Genomic DNA, 22,399 nt, shown 5'->3' on the forward strand with positions numbered 1-22,399 from the left:
ACTTTAATTAAAGGGTAACTACACTCAAAAATCGACATTTCTTAGATTTTTCTCAGATCTCAAAAGTGGTGTCCTGATGTGGTTTAAGCATTGTTGTGCAATTTTGTTGTTTTTCTATAAAACAAACTGTGAATTTATCTAGGTTTCAATCCAATTGCCAAAAGAGTTGAATGCGAATATTCTAACATCAGCATAAAATGTGCATTTTCCCACCAGAGATGTGCTTCCATCAAACTGACTTGTGGGTAAAAGCCTATGTGTGATGACATGGTACACATGAACATTTATTTTGCGGTTAAATTTCGATCATGTACCGAATAATTCATCGTAACATACTTGCCTAATAAACTGCATACTTCCCAGAGTCTAAATGGGAGTACCACACAACATGTCATCGCGTGACTCTAAATTTACTTCAATATGATAGTTGCTATATCAATGTTTGCTCCTAAAAGCGTGTCCACCACCATTTCTCGCATAATTCATTTTACAGACACAAAACGACACACATTGTCTAGCGTATTTTGTTTTTGTCGACATTTGGTGAGTTTACAGACGAATTTGCTGTTTCAGTCCAGCCTGTTGTGCTTTTTTATCCAACATGTTATTTACTGGAATAAATAGGTTGGATGGTAATATAGACAGCGAAACAAAATAATTAAGGACAAATCAGAAACCTGTGAATTTCTGACTCAGTTGACAGGCTCATTCATCTATTTCAATGGTAGGCCTAATATTAACCTTGCACAGTACACATTTTTTTGCCAAATAAGAATATACCCACTTCTCCAGGCACTCCTACACCACTGATTAACAGAGAGGGGTAAGTTGAACCTAAGGGGTAAGTTTAGCCACCCTTGTATCTAGGAAATCATAACCAAAATTAATAATTTGACCAAATATTTTGGAAGAGGTCATTATTTAATGGAGTCAGTGAAGGAAGAAACCACATGAAAAAATGGTTAGGTCTAAAAAACAGATTTTCACCAAGTTAAATGAATGTATAGTGTTAGAGGTTTCATGATGCTTGTATCTAAACCAAAGTAATTATTTTAAGATTGTTCTGTAAATCAGTTGGGGTCTCTATAAGCTTCAATATGAGGTCCTAAACAGAATGAAGTGCATCCTTGTAGCCAAGGCTATAAATGAGCATTTTACATTGGTAACACTGTTCCTCCCAACTTTAAAAAGTTAGGAGCACCACATGGCATTGAGATACAACCTATATTGGTCCTATATGAATTCTAGCTACTTTTTAAGCACATGGTATGCACTAGAAACTAATATCTGACACTGTAAAGACATTCATTTATTATAAAAGCTAAAATGTTGATACAAATACCTGTCATTGAAATGATTAAATCATTTGTGGAATATTAGGTTTCTACATTGTGTAAAAGCACAATTTTCCGAAGGAGATGCATTACATTGACAATTGTACACTGTCTCTTTAAAAATGTCAGGCTTGTGATGATAACATGCAAGAGATCTCTCATTCATTCATTGCTCCGATTATTGATCTCCTGAAGAAGCTAACCATCACACTACCATCGCCATGCTTGACCGTTGGTATGAGGTTCTTACCGTGGAATGCAGTTTTTCGTTTTCGCCAGTCATAATGGGACCCATGTCGTCCAGAATGTTATACTTTTGACTCAACTGTCCATAGAACATTCTTCCAAGAGTCTTGATGATCATCCAGTTGCTTCCAGGTGCTTTTTGGCAAACTGTTTGGTTGACATGGGTCCTAATGCTCCTAATGTTTTGTACACTCAGTGTATTTGTTAGAAAGAATACTATATTTCCCCTGGCTGAGTGATGCTGAATGTACAAATGTGTTCAATTTACCCATCTCTTCCCTACATGTTATATCAGCAACAACAAGGGTCACACTGGGGTCTAATGGACTTGAATGATTGACTTTGTTTCAGGATGGAGTCCACAGAGAAGTGTGAAGCCATTATTCAACATTTTAATGGCAAATTCATTAAGACTCCACCAGGAGTTCCAGGTGAGCAGATCTCTCTACCTGTCTCATCTATGTGTTCTCCACCATGCCCAGATGTTATGATACCACCTCAGTCATTCACTTCAGATTGCAAATCAAGAGCTGTGTCCAGAACCATCGCTATCCCCTACCCCCTACAAATGTGTGGAGATCTGAGAGGATTGGACCGATATAAGCAATATGGCAAAAGTTCAATCTAGCCTACACTATAAAAGAAAATATAGTTGTTTCAACTAAATATTATTAAGTAACTAGTTCCACTGTATTTCTTGTTTGTTTACTAAACATTTCGGTCAAAATGTTCGTTGAATTTAACATTTTTAGTTGGCCCAAACTTAGCTTCAACATGTGAAAACATAAATGTGTTTATTTAATTTGTCTAGAATTTTTTTTACATTTTAATTTGTATTATTATGTTACCCCCAAAAATGACTGTGGACCTAGTTACACACAGACAGTGCTTATAACATACAATGTTTTCAACTTACTTGTTTTATACACGTTGACACACGGTCTTTTATTTAGGTAAGATGTCAAAAATGATCGTTTCTAGTTCACTCCTTTCTCAATTGAAAATCATTCCCCCCCTCCTCAATCAATCAATCAATAAATCAATCAATCAATCAATCAAATGTATTTATAAAGCCTTTTTTTTTACATCAGCTGAGATCACAAAGTGCTATACAGAAACCCAGCCTAAAACTCCAAACAGCAAGCAATGCAGATGTAGAAGCATGGTGGCTAGAAAAAACTCCATAGAAAGGCCAAAACCTAGGAAGAAACCTAGAGAGGAACCAGGCTCTGAGGGGTGGCCAGTCCTCTTCTGGCTGTGCCGGGTGGAGATTATAACAGTACATGGCCAAGATGTTCAAACGTTCATAGATGATCAGCAGGGTCAAATAAAAATAATCACAGTGGTTGCAGAGGGTGCAACAGGTCAGCACCTCAGGAGTACATGTCAGTTGGCTTTTCATAGCCAATCATTCAGAGTTAGAGACAGCAGGTGCAGTAGAGAGAGAGAGTCGAAAACAGGTGGTCCGGGACAAGGTAGCATGTCCGGTGAACAGGTCAGGGTTCCATAGCCACAGGCAGAACAGTTGAAACTGGAGCAGCAGCACGACCAGGTGGACTGGGGACAGCAAGGAGTCATCAGGCCAGGTAGTCTGAGGCATGGTCCTAGGGCTTAGGTCCTCGAGAGAAGAGAAAGAGAGAGAGAGAGAAAGAGAGAGAGAGAGAGAATTAGAGGGAGCATACTTATATTCACACAGGACACTGGATAAGACAGGATAAATACTCCAGATATAACAGACTGATCCTAGCCCCCCGACACATAAACTACTGCAGCATAATTACTGGAGGCTGAGACAGGAGGGGTCCGGAGACACGGTTGCCCCGTCCGACTACAGGGCCAACCAGGCAGGATATAACCCCACCTACTTTGCCAAAGCACAGCCCCCACAACACTAGAAGGATATCTTCAACCACCAACTTACTACCCTGAGACAAGGCCGAGTATAGCCCACAAAGATCTCCCCCACGGCACGCACCCGAGGGGGGCGCCAACCCGGACAGGAAGATCACGTCAGAGACTCAACCCACTCAAGTGACGCACACTTCCTAGGGACGGCATGGAAGAGCACCAGTAAGCCAGTGACTCAGCCCCCATAATAGGGATAGAGGCAGAGCATCCCTGTGGAGAGAGGGGAACCGGCCAGGCAGAGACAGCAAGGGTGGTTCGTCGCTCCAGTGCCTTTCTGTTCACCTTCACATCCCTGGACCAGAATATACTCAATCATAGGACCTACTGAAGAGATGAGTCTTCAATTTTATTTTATTTTATTTCACCTTTATTTCACCAGGTATGCAAGTTGAGAACAAGTTCTCATTTACAATTGCGACCTGGCCAAGATAAAGCAAAGCAGTTCGACACATACAACGACACAGAGTTACACATGGAGTAAATCAAACATACAGTCAATAATACAGTAGAAACAAGTCTATTTACGATGTGAGCAAATGAGGTGAGATAAGGGTGGTAAAGGCAAAAAAAGGCCATGGTGGCAAAGTAAATACAATATAGCAAGGAAAACACTGGAATGGTAGATTTGCAGTGGAAGAATGTGCAAAGTAGAAATAAAAATGATGGGGTGCCAAGGAGCAAAATAAATAAATAAATCAAATAAATAAATACAGTAGGGAAAGAGGTAGTTGTTTTGGCTAAATTATAGGTGGGCTATGTACAGGTGCAACAATCTGTGAGCTGCTCTGACAGCTGGTGCTTAAAGCTAGTGAGGGAGATAAGTGTTTCCAGTTTCAGAGATTTGCGACAGGTGAGTGATGCTATGGTGACCAGCGAGCTGAGATAAGGGGGGACTTTACCTAGCAGGGTCTTGTAGATGACATGGAGCCAGTGGGTTTGGCGACGAGTATGAAGCGAGGGCCAGCCAACGAGAGCATACAGGTCGCAATGGTGGGTAGTATATGGGGCTTTGGTGACAAAACGGATGGCACTGTGATAGACTCATCCAATTTGTTGAGTAGGGTATTGGAGGATATTTTGTAAATGACATCGCCGAAGTCGAGGATTGGTAGGATGGTCAGTTTTACAAGGGTATGTTTGGCAGCATGAGTGAAGGATGCTTTGTTGCGAAATAGGAAGCCAATTGTAGATTTAACTTTGGATTGGAGATGTTTGATGTGGGTCTGGAAGGAGAGTTTACAGTCTAACCAGACACCTAGGTATTTGTAGTTGTCCACATATTCTAAGTCAGAGCCGTCCAGAGTAGTGATGTTGGACAGGCGGGCAGGTGCAGGCAGCGATCGATTGAAGAACATGCATTTAGTTTTACTTGTATTTAAGAGCAATTGGAGGCCACGGAAGGAGAGTTGTGTGGCATTAAAGCTTGCCTGGAGGGTTGTTAACACAGTGTCCAAAGAAGGGCCAGAAGTATACAGAATGGTGTCGTCTGCGTAGAGGTGGATCAGAGACTCACCAGCAGCAAGAGCGACATCATTGATGTATACAGAGAAGAGAGTCGGTCCAAGAATTGAACCCTGTGGCACCCTCATAGAGACTGCCAGAGGTCCGGACAGCAGACCCTCCGATTTGACACACTGAACTCTATCAGAGAAGTAGTTGGGGAACCAGGCCAGGCAATCATTTGAGAAACCAAGGCTGTCGAGTCTGCCGATGAGGATGTGGTGATTGACGGAGTCGAAAGCCTTGGCCAGATGAATGAATATGGCTGCACAGTAATGTTTCTTATCGATGGCGGTTAAGATATCGTTTAGGACCTTGAGCGTGGCTGAGGTGCACCCATGACCAGCTCTGAAACCAGTTTGCATAGCAGAGAAGGTATGGTGAGATTCGAAATGGTCGGTTATCTGTTTGTTGACTTGGCTTTCGAAGACAGAAAGGCGGGGTAGGATAGATAAAGGATAAAGACTTAAAGGTCGAGACAGAGTCTGCGTCTCTCACATGAATAGGCAGACCATTCCATAGAAATGGAGCTCTATAGGAGAAAGCCCTGCCTCCAGCTGTTTGCTTAGAAATTCTAGGGACAATAAGGATGCCTGTGTCTTGTGACCGTAGCGTACATGTAGGTATGTATGGCAGGAAAGATAGGTAGGAGCAAGCCCATGTAATACTGCAAAGTTTAGCCCTAGCCCTAGCCCTAGCCTTAACAGGAAGCCAGTGTTGAGAGGCTAGCACTGCAGTAATATGATAATTTTTTTTTGGTTCTAGTCAAGATTCTAGCAGCCGTGTTTAGCACTAACTGAAGTTTATTTAGTGCTTTTCCGGTTTGCTGGAAAGTAGAGCATTGCAGTAGTCTAATCTAGAAGTCGACCGATTATGATTTTTCAACGCCGATACCGATACCAATTATTGGAGGACCAAAAAAAGCCGATACAGATTAATAGACCGATCTTTAAATGTTTTTTTTTATTATTTGTAATAATGACAATTACAACAATACTAAATGAACACTTTTATTTTAACTTAATATAATACATCAATCAAATCAATTTAGCCTCAAATAAATAATGAAACATGTTCAATTTGGTTTAAATAATGCAAAAACAAAGTGTTGGAGAAGAAAGTAAAAGTGCAATATGTGCCATGTAAAAAAGCTAACGTCTAAGTCCCTTGCTCAGAACATGAGAACTTATGAAAGCTGGTGGTTCCTTTTAGCATGAGTCTTCAATATTCCCAGGTAAAAAGTTTTAGGTTGAAGTTATTATAGGAATTATAGGACTATTTCTCTCTATACCATTTGTATTTCATATACCTTTGACTATTGGATGTTCTTATTGGCACTTTAGTATTGCCAGTGTAACAGTATAGCTTCCGTCCCTCTCCTCGCCCCTACCTGGGCTTGAACCAGGAACACATCTACAACAGCCACCCTCGAAGCAGCGTTACCCATCGCTCCACAAAAGCCGTGGCCATTGCAGAGCAAGCAGAACAACTACTCCAAGTCTCAGAGCGATTGACATTTGAAACGCTAGTAGTGCGCACCCCGCTGACTAACTAGCCATTTCACCTCGGTTACACCAGCCTAATCTCGGGAGTTGATAGGCTTGAAGTCATAAACAGCGCAATGAATGAAGCATTGCGAAGAGCTGCTAGCAAACGCACAAAAGTGCTGTTTGAATTAATGCTTATGAGCCTGCTGCTGCCTACCACCGCTCAATCAGACTATCAAATATCAAATCATAGACTTAATTATAACATAATAACACACAGAAATACGAGCCTCAGGTCATTAATATGGTCAAATCCGTAAACTATAATTTCGAAAATAAAACGTTCCATATTTTATCTAACGGGTGGCATCCATAAGTCTAAATATTCCTGTTACATTTCATAACCTTCAATGTTATGTCATAATTACGTAAAACTCTGGCAAATTAGTTCGCAACGAGCCAGGCGGCCCAAATTGTTGCATATACCCTGACTCTGCGTGCAATGAACGCATGAGAAGTGACACAATTTCCCTAATTTAATATTGCCTGCTAACATGAATTTCTTCTAACCTGTCTAGGGCTAGCGGAACCCCTCGCCGACAGCCAATGAAATTGTAGGGCGCCAAATACAAATCAACAGAAATCTCATACATCAAAGTTCTCAAAAGTATTAGGCACCATTTTAAAGATAAAATTCTCGTTAATCCAGCCACAGCATCTGATTTCAAAAATGCTTCACAGCGAAAGCTCCAGAAACTATTATGTTTGGTTACCACCAACTCACAGAAAAACCCAGCCATTTTTCCAGCCAAAGAGAGGAGTCACAAAAAGCACAAATAGAGATACAATTAATCATTAACCTTTGATGATCAGATGACACTCAAAGGACTTCATGTTACACAATACATGTATGTTTTGTTTGGTAAAGTTAATATTTATATCCAAAAATCTTATTTTACATTGGCGTGTTAAGTTCAGTAGTTCCAAAACAGTAGTTCCAAAAGTGATATTGCAAAGAGCCACATGAATTCACAGAAATACTCATTATAAATGTCGATGAAAATACAATTGTTAGACATGGAAATATAGATACGCTTCTCCTTAATGCAACCGCTGTGTCAGATTTCAAAAAAACTTTACGGAAAAAGCATAATCTGAGAACTGCGCTCAGAGCACAAACCAGCCAGAGAAATATCCGCCATGTTGGGTAGTCAACATTATTCATAAATAGCATTATAAATATTCACTTACCTTTGATGATCTTCATCAGAATGCACTCCCAGGAATCGCAGTTCCACAATAAATTCTTGTTTTGTTCGATAATGTCCATCATTCATGTCCATTTATGCCCAATATCTTCTTTTGTTAGGGTGATTGGTAAACAAATCCAAATGCGCGATCTGGTCCATTCGGTCAAAACGTTCAAAATGTTATATTACAGGTCGAAGAAACTTGTCAAACTAAGTATAGAATCAATCTTTAGGATGTTTTTATAATAAATGTTCAATAATGTTCCAACCAGAGAATTCCATTGTTTGTAGAAAAGCAATGGAACGAGAGCTACCTCCCAAGTGAAAGCGCTTGACTGAGAACGAGGCTGTTGGCAGACCACTGACTCAAAGACCTCTCATCGGGTCCCACATCACAGTAGAAGCCTGAAACAACATTCTAAAGACGCTTGACATCTAGTGGAAGCCTTAGGAAGTGCAACATAACCAATATCCCACTGTGTATTCAATAGGGGTGAGTTCAAAAACTACAAACCTCAGATTTCCCACTTCCTGTTTGGATTTTTTCTCAGGTTTATGCCTGCCATATGAGTTCTGTTATACTCACAGACATCATTCAAGCAGTTTTAGAAAATTCAGAGTGTTTTCCATCCAATGGTAATAATAAAATGCATATCTTAGCATCTGGGACTGAATAGGAGGCAGTTCACTCTGAGCATGCTATTCATCCAAAAGTGAAAATGCTGCCACCTATCCCAAAAAAAGTGAAGAACGGCATTGATGTTTATGGTTAGGTACATTCATGCAATGATTATGCTTTTTTTCGAAAATACGCTTTCGTTAAATCCTCCCCCGTTTGGCGACGCTGGCTGTCTGTGTTAAGAAAAAATTGTCTTCACAGTTCGCAACGAGCCAGGCGGCCCAAACTGCTGCATGCACAGAATGCAAGAGAAGTGACACAATTTCCCTAGTTAAAATAAATTAATGTTAGCAGGAAATATTAACTAAATATGCAGGTTTAAAAATATATTACATTTACATTACATTTAAGTCATTTAGCAGACGCTCTTATCCAGAGCGACTTACAAATTGGTGCATTCACCTTATGACATCCAGTGGAACAGCCACTTTACAATAGTGCATCTAAATCTTTTAAGGGGGGGTGAGAAGGATTACTTATCCTATCCTAGGTATATAATTGTTTATTGATTTTAAGAAAGGCTTTGATGTTTATGGTTAGGTGCACATTGGTGCAGCGACAGTGCTTTTTTTTTGCGAATGCGCTTGTTAAATCACCTGTTTGGCAAAGTAGGCTGTGATTCAATTATAAATTAACAGGCACCGCATCGATTATATGCAACGCAGGACAAGCTAGATAAACTAGTAATATCATCAACCATGTGTAGTTAACTAGTGATTATATTTGTTTTTTATAAGATGCGTTTAATGCTAGCTAGCACCTTACCGTGGCTCCTTGCTGCACTCGCATAACAGGTATTCAGCCTACCACGCAGTCTCCTCGTGGAGTGCAATGTAATCGGCCATGATCGGTGTCCAAAAATGCAGAGTACCGATTGTTTTGAAAACTTGAAATTGGCCCTAATTAATCGGCCATTCCGATTAATCGGTCGTCCTCTTGTCTAATCTAGAAGTGACAAAAGCATGGCTAAATATTTCTGCATCATTTTTGGACAGAAAGTTTCTGATTTTTGCAATGTTACGTAGATTGCAAAAATATGTCCTTGAAACAGTCTTGATATGTACGTCAATAGAGAGATCAGGGTCCAGAGTAACGCTGAGGTCCTTCACAGTTTTATTTGAGACAACTGTTCCAATATCAAGATTAATTGTCAGATCCAACAGAAGATCTCTTTGTTTCTTGGGACCTAGAACTAGCATTTCTGTTTTGTCTGTTTTTGTCCGCCATCCACTTCCTTATGTCTAAAACACAGGCTTCCAAGGAGGGCGATTTTGGGGCTTCACCATGTTTCATCGGAATGTACAGCTGTGTATCGTCCGCATAGCTAATATTATGTTTCCGAATGAAATCACCAAGAGGCAGAGGTGGGATCAAGTCATTGTTATATAAGTCACAAGTAAGTCTCAAGTCTTAGCACTCAAGTCCAAAGTCAAGTTCCAAGTCAAGACAGGCAAGTCAAGTCTCAAGTCCTAAACAGGTCATAATGTGCTCCTCACCAAATGTAATACCATTTCATATTTTTAACAAGAGTAATGAGTAATTGTATATTACATTTACGTAAATCATGAATGCTTTAAAAAATATCTATATATTTATTACTTTCCAAATAAACATGATATTTCCATGGAAATACATGGGTAGCCATGACCCCCCAATAGTGATCGACAATCGAGGATCGCTATGGGGCGCAGTTGGGCGATGTAGGCTTGTACACAATCATCCAACCTTAACACACACACACACACTCTCTCTGTGTGGTTACAGTAGGCTAACGTATGTCAATGGTTTTTAGGAACAGCAACATCAGGCAGGATTTAAGCTACCAACAGCCTAGCCAGTTGTAGCTCAATCTTGGGTACAATGATCACGTTCCCGCACTGACTGACTGTGTGGAGGCTCATTGATTTAACGTTACGTTAGCCTGCATGATACACCAGTAAAGTATAAAAATATATAGCTGTCGCCTATATTAGCCATGACTTACCATTCTTTGTGCAGCTTCAAATGTCGAACGAAGTTGGAAGTTGTTGCGCCTCCATCTGTAATTTTCTTCCTGTATGTTTTGCAAGTTGCAATTAGTGTTTTGTTGATACAGTGTTGTATTTACATCCGAAAATAATTATTTGGGGTATCATCTTTCCATTCACCTGCCAATGTTCCTGCCCAACACAACTTTTTCTCAGCTGGCACAATGTGATTGGCTGCTGTCCGATTCAAACTGTAATCCATTAAATGAAGAGTTGATGCGCTGCACACTTTTTTTAATAGCATCATTTTTTATATTTGGGCTTGAGGAGGACATCAAGTCAGTTCGAGTCAAAAGGCTCAAGTCCAAGTTAAGTCATGAGTCATTGGTGTTAAAGTCGAGTTGCAAGTCATCATATTTGTGACTCACGTCTGACTCGAGTCCAAGTCATATGACTCGAGTCCACACCTCTGCCAAGAGGTAAAATATATAGTGAAAACAATAGACCTAAAACCTTGAGGAACATTGAAATTTACATTTGATTTGTCAGTGGACAAACCATCCACAGAGACAAACTGATATCTTTCTGACAGATAAGATCTAAACCAGGCCAGAACTTGTTCGTGGAGAATAATTTCACTTTCCAAATGAATGTTCGATGGTATCAAAAGCAGCACTAAGGTCTAGGAGCACGAGGACAGATGCACGAGTGCAGGTTCGTGTTCTCAGTCAACTTACCTGGTAAAATAATGGGTAAATAAAATTTAAATTAAATAAAAACAAATTGTTAGTCTTCAGGAAGGCAGTGAGTTGCTGCGCAACAGCTTTTTATCAATTTTTTGAGAGGAATGGGAGATTTTATATAGGCCGATAGTTTTTTATATTTTCTGGGTCAACATTTGGCTTTTTCAAGCGAGGCTTTATTACTGCCACTTTTAGTGAGTTTGGTACACATCCGGTGGATAGGGAGCTGTTTATTATGTTCAACATAGGAGGGCCAAGCACAGCTCTTTCAGTAGTTTAGTTGGAATAGGGTCCAGTATGCAGCTTGAAGGTTTAGAGGCAATGACTATTTTCATCAATGTGTCAAGAGATAAAGTATTAAACAACTTGAGCGTCTCCCTTGAGCCTAGGTCCTGGCAGTGTTGTGCAGACTCAGGACAACTGAGCTTTGGAGAAATACACAGATTTAAAGAGGAGTCCATAATTTGCTTTCTAATGATCATGATCTTTTCCTCAAAGATGTTCATAAATTTATCACTGCTGAAGTGAAATGCTGCTTTTTAGTTAGCTTTGCGACAGTATCAAAAAAATGTAGGATTGTTCTTATTCTACTTAATTAGGTTGGAAAAATAAGATGATCGAGCAGCAGTGAGGGCTCTTCGATACTGCACGGGACTGCCTTTCCAAGCTAATCAGAAGATTTCCAGTTTGGTGTAGCACCATTTCCTTTCCAATTTTCTGGAAGCTTGAAGGGCATCTACAAAATCTTTGGGTTGTCCGAGAATTTATAGCATGGCTTTTGATGATCCTTGGTTGGGGTCTGAGCAGATTATTTGTTGCGATTGCAAACATAATGAAATGGTGGTCCAATAGTCCAGGATTATGAGGAAAAACATGAAGATCCACAATATTTATTCTGCGGGACTAAACTAGGTCCAGAATATGACTGTGGCAGCGAGTAGGTCCGAAAGCCTTTTGAAGTGGGTCTGTGGACTTTTCCATGTGAATATTAAAGTCCCCAAAAATGTGAATATTATCTGCCGTGTCTACAAGGTCCGATAGGAATTCAGGGAACTCAGTGAGGAACGCTGTATATGGCCCAGGAGGCATGTAAACAGTACCTAGAAATAGTGATTTAGTAGGCTGCATAGATTTCATGAGTAGAAGCTCTAGCTTTGGTTTTGTAAATGTTAGCAACACCTCCGCCTTTGCGGGATGTGCGGGGGATATGGTCACTAGTGTAACCAGGAGGAGAGGCCTCATTTAACACAGTAAATTCATCAGACTTGAGCCATGTTTCAGTCAGGCCAATCACATCAAGATTGTGATCAGTGATTAGTTAATTGACTATAACTGCATTGGATGTGAGGGGTCTAACATTAAGTAGCCCTATTTTGAAATGTGAGATATCACAATCTCTTTCAATAATGACAGGAATGGAGGAGGTCTTTATTCCAGTGAGATTGCTAAAGTCAACACCGCCATGTTTAGTTTTGCCCAACCTAGATCGAGGCACAGACACGGTTTCAATGGGGATAGCTGAGCTGGCTACACTGACCTGTGCTAGTGGCAGACTCCACTAAGCTGTCAGGCTGGCTAACAGCCTGCGTTCTGGCCTGCACCATATCTCATTGTGGAGCTAGAGGAGTTGGAGCCCTGTCTATGTTCATAGATAAGATGAGAGCTTCCTAATTGAATGAACATACAGTACAAGACAAATTGAGCAAACACATAATTTTAAATTGACAGAATTTTTGCCTACGTTTTCTCATATTTGGACCAACTAAATATGTTAAGTTCAGGTAACAGAAAAGTTGAGTAAAGGAAAAAAAGTCTGTGGAACCAGTTGCATAATAATAAGTAGTTGAAACTTCTAGATTTGTGGGTGTTATTTTTAAAGTGTATCAGAGTTAAAGGTAGAGCTAACACGATATTGCTTAAACCTATTAAATCCTCACAGATCTCCACACGTATCTAGAGGTTAGTAGTCTTGGAAACCCGGACCTAGGAGCACTAGGTCTGGGGAGGATGTCTAAATCTCTTGGACATTTCGAAAAAGGAAAAGCATTTGTTCCGATGAACGTCCTCTTCAGACAGACAACTCTCCCAACAAATCGTAGGTGGGGCTTAAAATGCGGGCAGGAATTTTGCTCATATTTAGCTAGGGAAAAGTATAAGTGGGATTGTGACATCACCCCATTGAAGTACATTTTTTAAAAAGGGTTAGGTTATGGTTGTGGTTAAGGTTAGGGTTAGTGTGAGGGTTGGGGTTAAGGTTAGGGTATGGACGTACCAAGGATCCCACTTAGAATCTACCGTTTAGCTATAGGGCAAAAAGCAGATACGGCAGTGACGTCACAGGTGACGCACGTCCCATTTCCAACACCTCTCTGTCCCAACTGATGCTGGAACATCTAAAGACATATAAGCTGGAGCATTGTTACGTTGTTGGAGGAAATCCATCTGTCTAAGGAAACTAAGAGGTTAGGGGCTAGGATTTTTGTCTGAACAAGTCCTTGGTCTCTGATCCCAGGCTCCTGGCTTTACCTCTCAACTCTTCCAGTGGATTATTATTCCTAGCCTCCCATTGAATTCACCCTCTGATTTCATCTGTTCCTCTCCCCACAGTGCCCCCTGAACCATTATTGTGCAAGTTTGCAGACGGGGGACAGAAAAAGAGGCAGAACCAGGGGAAGTACCTCCAGAATGGCAGGCCCTGGGCCAGGGATGGAGAGATGGTGAGTTGTTTGATTACACGAGTGGAGGATTTAATTTATTTATTTTGTAGAGTTAGAGACTGCATGTTAGTTCCAAAAAATGTTTAAACAAGAGGTCATTGTCAAAGCAATATAGAGCTGGAATCTGATCTCACATGGATTCTGTGTCTAACCCTAAACATTCATAAAGGGGCAGTGCAGATAAAAAACTTTTTTTGTGGTCGAAATTACACTCTGAAGTTGTGAAAATGAAAATGCCCTTTTTGTGTAAGAGCTGTTTTGGGGATGGAACTTTTTGCCCACATCATGACTTCGCAATGTGATCGGATTATAATATACCAATGAATTTTCATCTGGGTAAGGGGATGGGTTCTAGACCATCCTATTAGCGGATCAGCTCTGACCAGCTGGTCTTTACTAACATTTTCAACCTATCCCTGACCCGGTCTTTAATAGCAACTGGTTTCAAGCAGACCACCATAGTCCCTGTGCCCAAGAATTCCAAGGTAACCTTCCTTAAATGACTCTCGCCCCGTAGCACTCACATCTATAGCCACAAAATGCTTTGAAAGACCATCATCCCAGACACCCTAGACAACTCCAATTGCCCCAACAGAGCCACAGATGACTCAATCTCTATTGCACTCCACACTGCCCTCACCCACCTGGACAAAAGGAATGCTGTTTATTGACTACAGCTCAGCATTCAACACCATAGACCCCTGCAAGCTCAACACCAAGCACAGGACCTTAGGACTGAACACCTCCCTTTGCAACTGGATCCTGGCGGACCGTCCCCAGGTGGTGAGGGTAGGTACAGTAACAACACATCCACCACGTTGACGATCAAAACTGGGCCCCTCAGGGGTGTGTGCTTAGTACCCTCTTGTACTCCCTGTTCAACCACAACTGCATGGCCACGCATGACTCCAACACCATCATCAAGTTTGCTGAAGACACAACGGTGGAAGGTCTGATCACCGACGACGATGAGGCAGCCTATAGGGAGGAGGTCAGAGACCTGGCAGTGTGGTGCCAGGACAACAACCTCTCTCTCAATGTCAGCAAGACAAAGGAGCTGATCGTGGACTACAGGGAATGGAGGGGAGAACACGCCCCCATCCACATCGATGGGGCTGTAGTGGAGTGGGTCGAGAGCTTCAAGTTCCTTGGTGTCCACATCACTAGGGCATTAACATGGTCCCCACACACCCACACAGTTGTGCGGAGGGCACAACCACAAGCACTACAGAGGGTGGGGAGTACAGCCCAGTACATCACTGGGGTTGAGCTCCCTGCCATCCAGGACTTCTATATCAGGCGCTGTCAGAGGAAAGCCCAAAAATGGTTTAAGACTTCAGCCACCCAAGCCATAGACTGTTCTCTCTGCTGTAACACTTTATTTGGCTAGTTTGTCTGTAGATGCTGTACAAACTATCTAAGGTTATCATGTAACATTTAAACTAACTACATTGCCTTCAGAAAGAATCCACACCCCATATTTTGTTATGTTAAAGCCTGAATTTAAAACTGATTACGTTGAGAGTTAGTTTCACTGGCCTACACAGAATACCCCAAAGTGAAATTATGTTTGTGAAAAAATTATTATTATTATCATTCTTTTTAAACAAATGAATACAAAAATTAAAAGCTGAAATGTCTTGAGTCAATAAGTATTCAACCCCTTTGTTGTGGCAAACCTAAATATATAACATTGCCAAAAGTATGTGCACACTCCTTCAAATTAGTGGATTTGTCTATTTTAGCCCATCTGTTGCTGACAGGTATATACAATCAAGCACACAGCCATGCAATCTCCATAGACACACATTAGCAGTAGAATGACCCATATTGAAGAGCTCAGTGACTTTCAATGTGGCACCGTCATAGGATGCCACCTTTCCAACAAGTCAGTTTGTCAAATTTCTGCCCTGCTATAGCTGCTCTGGTCAACTGTAAGTGCTGTTATTGTGAAGTGGAAACATCTAGGAGCATCAACGGCTTAGCCACGAATAATATAGACACTGATAGTATAGACACTTATAATATAGAGCAGGATAACTTCTCCGAGCATTGGCAGGACAGAGCAGCTATGTCTTGTAAGACAATGGGCGGGGTTGTGTGTCTTTTTGTCAAGAACTGCTGCTGCGCGATGTCTAATATTAAAGAAGTCTCGAGGTATTGCTCACCTGAGGTAGAATACTTCATGATAAGCTGTAGACCACACTATCTACCAAGAGAGTTCATCTATATTATTCGTAGCCGTCTATTTACCACCACAAACCGATGCTGGCACTAAGATCGCACTCAATGAGCTGTATAAGGCCATTAGCAAACAAGAAAATGCTCACCCAGAAGCGGCACTCCTAGTGGCTGGGGACTTTAATGCAGGCAAACTAAAATCTGTTCTACCTCATTTCTACCAGCATGTCACATGTGCAACCAGAGGAAAAAAACACTAGAACACCTTTACTCCACACACAGACGCATAAAAAGCTCATCCTCGCCCTACTAAAGCAGAAAGTACCAGTGACTCTCTCAATACGGAAGTGGTCAGATGACATGAATGACATGGAACCAGATGACATGGATGCTATGCTACAGGACTGTTTTGCTACTACAGATTGGAATATGTTCCGGGATTCATTTTAAAAATATTTCACCATAATTTCACCTTTATTTAACCTTTATTTAACCAGGTAAGCTAGTTGAGAACAAGTTCTCATTTACAACTGCGACCTGGCCAAGTTAAAGCAAAGCAGTGCAGCAGAAACAACACAGAGTTACATGAAACAAACAAGCGTATAGTCAACAATAGAAAAAAATTAAGTCTATATACAGTGTGTGCAAATGGCATGAGAAGGTATGGCAATAAATAAGCCATAGTAGCAAAGTAATTACAATTTAGCAGATTAACACTGGAGTGATAGTTGAGCAGATGATGGTGTGTAAGTAGTGATACTGGTGTGCAAAAGAGCAGCAAAGTAAATAAAAACAATATGGGGATGAGGTAGGTAGATTGGGTGGGCTATTTAGAGATGGACTATGTACAGCTGCAGCGATCGGTTAGCTGCTCAGATAGCTGATGTTTAAAGTTAGTGAGGCAAATGTAAGTCTCCAGCATCAGCGATTTTTGCAATTCGTTCCAGTCACTGGCAGCAGAGAACTGGAAGGAAAGGCGGCCAAAGGAGGTGCTGGCTTTGGGGATGACCAGTGAGATATACCTGCTGGAGCGCGTGCTACGGGTGGGTGTTGTTATCGTGACCAGTGAGCTGAGATAAGGCGGAGCTTTACCTAGCATAGACTTGTAGATGACCTGGAGCCAGTGCGTCTGGCGACGAATATGTAGCGAGGGCCAGCTGACTAGAGCATACAGGTCGCAGTGGTGGGTGGTATAAGGCGCTTTGGTAACAAAATGGATGGCACTGTGACAGACTGCATCCAATTTGCTGAGTAGAGAAATTGGAAGCTATTTTGTAGATGACATCGCCGAAGTCAAGGATCGGTAGGATAGTCAGTTTTACGAGGGCAAGTTTGGCGGTGTGAGTGAAGGAGGCTTTGTTGCGAAATAGGAAGCCGATTCTAGATTTGATTTTGGATTGGAGATGTTTGATATGAGTCTGGGAGGAGAGTTTACAGTCTAGCCAGACACCTAGGTATTTGTAGTTGTCCACATATTCTAGGTTTGAACTGTCCAGAGTAGGGATGCTAGTCGGCCGGACGGGTGTGGGCAGCGAAAGGTTAAAAAGCGTCATCAAATGGCATTGAGGAGCTTACTGTACCACCTTAGTCACCGGCTTCATCAAGATGTGCATCAGTGACGTTGTCCCTACAGTAACCATACGTACATTTCCCAACCAGAAGCCATGAATTACAGGCAACATCCGCACCGAGCTAAAGGCTAGAGCTGCCGCTTTCAAGGAGCGAGACACAAATCCAAACGCTTATAAGAAATCTTGCTATGCCCTCAGACAAGCAATCAAACAGGCAAAGTATCAATACAGGACTAAGATTGAATCCTACTGCACCGGCTCTGATGCTTGTCGGATGTGGCAGGGCTTGAAAAATATTAAGGTCTACAAAGTGAAACCCAGCTGCGAGTGACCCAGTGACACGAGCTTACCAGACGATCTAAATGCCTTTTATGCTTGCTTCGAGGAAAGCAACACCTAAGCATGCATGAGAGCATCAGCTGTTCCAGACGACTGTGTGATCACGCTCTCTGTAGCCGATGTGAGCAAGACCTTTAAACAGGTCAACATTCACAAAGCTGCGGGTCCAGACAGATTACCAGGACATATACTCCAAGCATGCGTGGACCAACTGGGAAGTGTCTTCACTGACATTTTCAACCTTTCCTTGATCGAGTCTGTAATACCTACTGTACATGTTTCAAACAGACCACCATAGTCCATGTGCCCAAGAAAGTGAAGGTAACCTGCCTAAATGATTACCGCCCCGTAGCACTCACTTCAGGAGCTATGAAGCTATGAAACCCTAGACCCACTCCAATTCGGATACCGCCAACAGATCCACAGATAACACAATCTCAATCTCACTCCACACTGCCCTTTCCCACCTGGACAAAAGGAGCAGCAATGTGAGAATGCTATTCATTGACTAGAGCTAAACACCTCCCTCTGGATCCTGGACTTTCTGAAGGGCCGTCCCCAGGTGGTAAGGGTAGGCAAAAACACATCTGCCCACACATCAGTGGAGTGGGTCGAGAGTTTCAGGTTCCTTGGTGTCCACATCACCAAGATAGTTGTGAAGAGGGCACGACAACACCTTTCCCCCCTCAGGAGACTGAAAAGATTTGGCAATTGTCCCCAGATCCTTAAAAAGAGAGCATCCTGACCGGTTGCATCACCGCCTGGTATGGCAACCGCTCGGCATCTGACCGTATGGCACTACAGAGGGCAGTGTGTAACACGGAACCCAAACCAGCTGTGCGCGAGCGCATGCATAAATTTATTTTGTCCCCCCACACCAAACGCGATCACGACACACAGGTTAAAATATCAAAACAAACTCTGAACCAATTACATTAATTTGGGGACAGGTCGAAAAGCATGAAACATTTATGGAAATTTAGCTAGCTTGCTAGCTAATTTGTCCTGTTTCGCTAGCTTGCTGTTGCTAGCTAATTTTTCCTGGGATATAAACATTGCGTTGTTATTTTACCTGAAATGCACAAGGTCCTCTACTCTGACAATTAACCCACACATAAATGGTCAGGCTAATTGTTTCTAGTCATCTCTCTTCTTTCCAGGCTTTTTCTTCTCTTTATATTGTGATTGGCAACTTTCATAAATTAGGTGCATTACCACCACTGACCTCGTTCGCCTTTCAGTCACCCAAGTGGGTATAACCAACCACCACTGACCTCGTTCGCCTTTCAGTCACCCACGTGGGTATAACCAATGAGGAGATGGCACATGGGTACCTGCTTCTATAAACCAATGAGGAGATGGGAGAGGCAGGACTTGCAACACGATCTGCATCAGAAATAGAACTGACTTCTATTTTAGCCCTTGGCAACGCAGACGCTCGTTGGCGCGTGCGAGCAGTGTGGGTGCAATAATTGAAAAATCTTGATTTCTAAATTTATTTTGCAACACTCACGCACGCAACTCAAGCGGTGTAGTCAGCCTGTAAGGCCCAGTACATCACTGGGGCCAAGCTTCCTGACATCCAGGACTTGTATACTAGGCGGTGTCAGAGGAAGGCCCAAAATATTGTCAAAGACTCCGGTCACCCAAGGACTACCGGAGCACCAAGACCAGGGTCAAAAGGCTCCTTAACAGCTTCTACCTCCAAGCCATAAGACTGCTGAACAATTAATCAAATGGCCACCCGGACTATTTATATTGACCCTATGCATAGTCACTTTACAAATGACCTCAACTAAGCTGTATCCCCGCACATTGCCTCGGTACCAGTACCCCCTGTATATAGCCTTGTTAATGTTGTATAATTTTCTTTCTTTGCTTATTTTTTAAATATATTTTTTTCACTTTAGTTTATTTGGTAAATATTTTCTTAGTTCTATTTCTTGAACTGTATTGTTGGTTAAGGGCTTGTAAAGTAAGCATTTCACCGTAAGGTTGTATTCGGCGCGTGTGACAAATAGCATTTGATTTGCTTTGATTTATTAGACATACAGTGATGATTTAAAAAAATCAAATTACAAAGACAGCATGGGGGCTTTAACATCATTGATTTTATATGTGATTGTGTCCTTTACGTCTTTATTCTCACTTATTTTTGTTGTTTTCCCAGGGAGGGATGACGCTAGCATATGACCCCACAGCCTTACAGAATGGGTGAGTATAGAGAGACAAAAACAGAAAGTCAGCCCACCAACAAGTCATGTGTTTGTGGTGAACTATTGACTCCTGGTAGACGCAGAAGACATTGCAACACTACTTTATTGTATTGCAAAATCATCTACTTCAATGTAACATTTTGTAGTTCTATCATCTGGCATCACTTAATAATTACTTTCATGCACATGCGATTATAAATGCTTATTAATGTAAATTCTATAATATAATTTGACATGCATACATCTTGATTTGTGTGTGTGTTGTGCAGGTTCTATTCATCACCCTACGGTCTGACACCAAACCGGATGATCGCCCAGACGTCCCTCTCTCCCTACATGCATTCACCCATCTCATCCTTCCAGGTCAAACACTGAACAAACACACATGCACACACACACATGCGCACACACACACACACATCACTACCACCACCACCACCAAACCACCATTCACAAACACATGGAGGATATCTCTGTAGACGTAGGAGCTATGTCATTGTTGATTTTCTATCCATATTCAGATTTCATCTCCAATCATTCAACCCTGTGTGCTTGTGTGTAAAGATCCTGTATTTTCCTCATCCCTCTTTCCAGCTACATAGTCCCTCCTGGATGCACCACCAGTCGTACCTCATGCAGCCTGCAGTGAGTATTAAATAGTGCTATCTACCTCTGCTGCTGCAGCTTCCTCCTTACTATTCTCTTTACATCTGGTTAGCTTGCAGTTCTGCTCATCTATCTCTCTATCTCTCCTTTGTTCTTTGTCATTCTGTCTCTTTATATTCCTGTCTCTCTCTCTCTCTCTCTCTCTCTCTCTCTCTCTCTCTCTCTCTCTCTCTCTCTCTCTCTCTCTCTCTCTCTCTCTCTCTCTCTCTCTAATCATGTCTCTGATTTACTGATTTATTTGTCCTTCTCTTTGTTGGAACCCCGCCTCTCTTTTCCCCATCTCTCTCTCTCTCTCTCTCTCTCTCTCTCTCTCTCTCTCTCTCTCTCTCTCTCTCTCTCTCTCTCTCTCTCTCTCTCTCTCTCTCCACTTCTCTCTCTGTCTCACACAACCACTCTCTCTCCTTCCCTCTCTCTTTTCCCCCCATCTCTCTCTCTCTCCACTTCTCTCTGTCTCACACAACCACTCTCTCTCCTTCCCTCTCTCTTTTCCCCCATCTCTCTCTCTCCACTTCTCTCTGTCTCACACAACCACTCTCTCCTTCCCTCTCTCTTTTCCCCATCTCTCTCCATCCACTTCTCTCTTGTCTCACATAACCACTCTCTCTCCTTCCCCCTCTCTTTTCCCCATCTCTCTCTCTCCACTTCTCTCTGTCTCACACAACCACTCTCTCTCCTTCCCTCTCTCTTCCTCCCCCTCTCTCTCAGGGCACAGTCCTGACTCCAACCATGGACCATGCTATGTCCATCCAGCCCACCTCCATGATGGGCACCATGACCCAGCAGCTCAGCCACCTATCCCTGGGCGGCACGGGCACGGTTAGTACCCTACAGATACCCACTCCACCTCCCACTCCACCCCTTCAACTACCCACTCTATCCCCCCCCCCTTTTGGTCCCCTAGTCTCATCTCAAGACTAAAACACATTGAACTGAATCAAGTTGTACTGAATTGAAGTTGAAAGTGAAGAGAAAAGCAGTTGCCTGTGTCTCAGTTGGATGACTGATGATTTATTCTCCTCTCATCCTGTCACAGTTTATGCCTGCCAACACAACTATGCAGGGGACATACATCCCCCAGTACCAACCAGTGCCTCCCTCCAGTGTCCCTGTAGAGGTGAGACCCCAACCAACACCATAAGAATTAACTATGCAGAGCAAGTTAAGGGGGTGACAATAGGGGGCTTATTTTACAAACAAGTTCAAAACCATGTATTTACTTAAGCAGTTTTTAACTCAGGGACCTGTTATTACTGTTCCACTCCATTTTCTTCCTTTTCTTGCAGGAGAACGGAGGACAACAGCAACAGGTTGCTGTGGAGACACCTGCAGAACACACAAACTACTCATACCAGCACACCAAGTGAAGCTAAGGTAGGGTTATTAACCCCTCCCTGTGCATATATCTGCTAACTTAGTTCAATCAATCAATCAAATGTATTTATAAAGCCCTTCTTACATCAGCTGATGTCACAAAGTGCTGTATAGAAACCCGGCCTGAAACCCCAAGCAGCAAGCAATGCAGGTGTAGAAGAACGGTGGCTAGGAATAACTCCCTAGAAAGGCAGGAACCTAGGAAGAACCCTAATGAGGAACCA

The 22,399-nt window shown here is 42.2% G+C and overlaps 1 protein-coding gene across 1 annotated transcript in view; it reads left to right on the forward strand.

Annotated features, from left to right (window-relative positions):
* LOC118376147 (RNA-binding motif, single-stranded-interacting protein 2-like) overlaps positions 1–22,399 on the forward strand; it is a 61,767-nt gene that overhangs the window by 34,328 nt on the left and 5,040 nt on the right. Inside the window, exons 6-13 of the mRNA XM_035762837.2 lie at positions 1,932–2,011; positions 13,722–13,831; positions 20,093–20,136; positions 20,408–20,501; positions 20,733–20,783; positions 21,510–21,620; positions 21,838–21,918; positions 22,088–22,175. Of these exons, the coding sequence (XP_035618730.1) occupies positions 1,932–2,011; positions 13,722–13,831; positions 20,093–20,136; positions 20,408–20,501; positions 20,733–20,783; positions 21,510–21,620; positions 21,838–21,918; positions 22,088–22,168 (652 nt within the window). The 3' untranslated portion in view covers positions 22,169–22,175. The remainder of the gene's footprint in view (positions 1–1,931; positions 2,012–13,721; positions 13,832–20,092; positions 20,137–20,407; positions 20,502–20,732; positions 20,784–21,509; positions 21,621–21,837; positions 21,919–22,087; positions 22,176–22,399) is intronic.

Source organism: Oncorhynchus keta, chromosome 21 (genome assembly GCF_023373465.1).
Source record: "Oncorhynchus keta strain PuntledgeMale-10-30-2019 chromosome 21, Oket_V2, whole genome shotgun sequence".
NCBI lineage: Eukaryota > Metazoa > Chordata > Actinopteri > Salmoniformes > Salmonidae > Oncorhynchus > Oncorhynchus keta.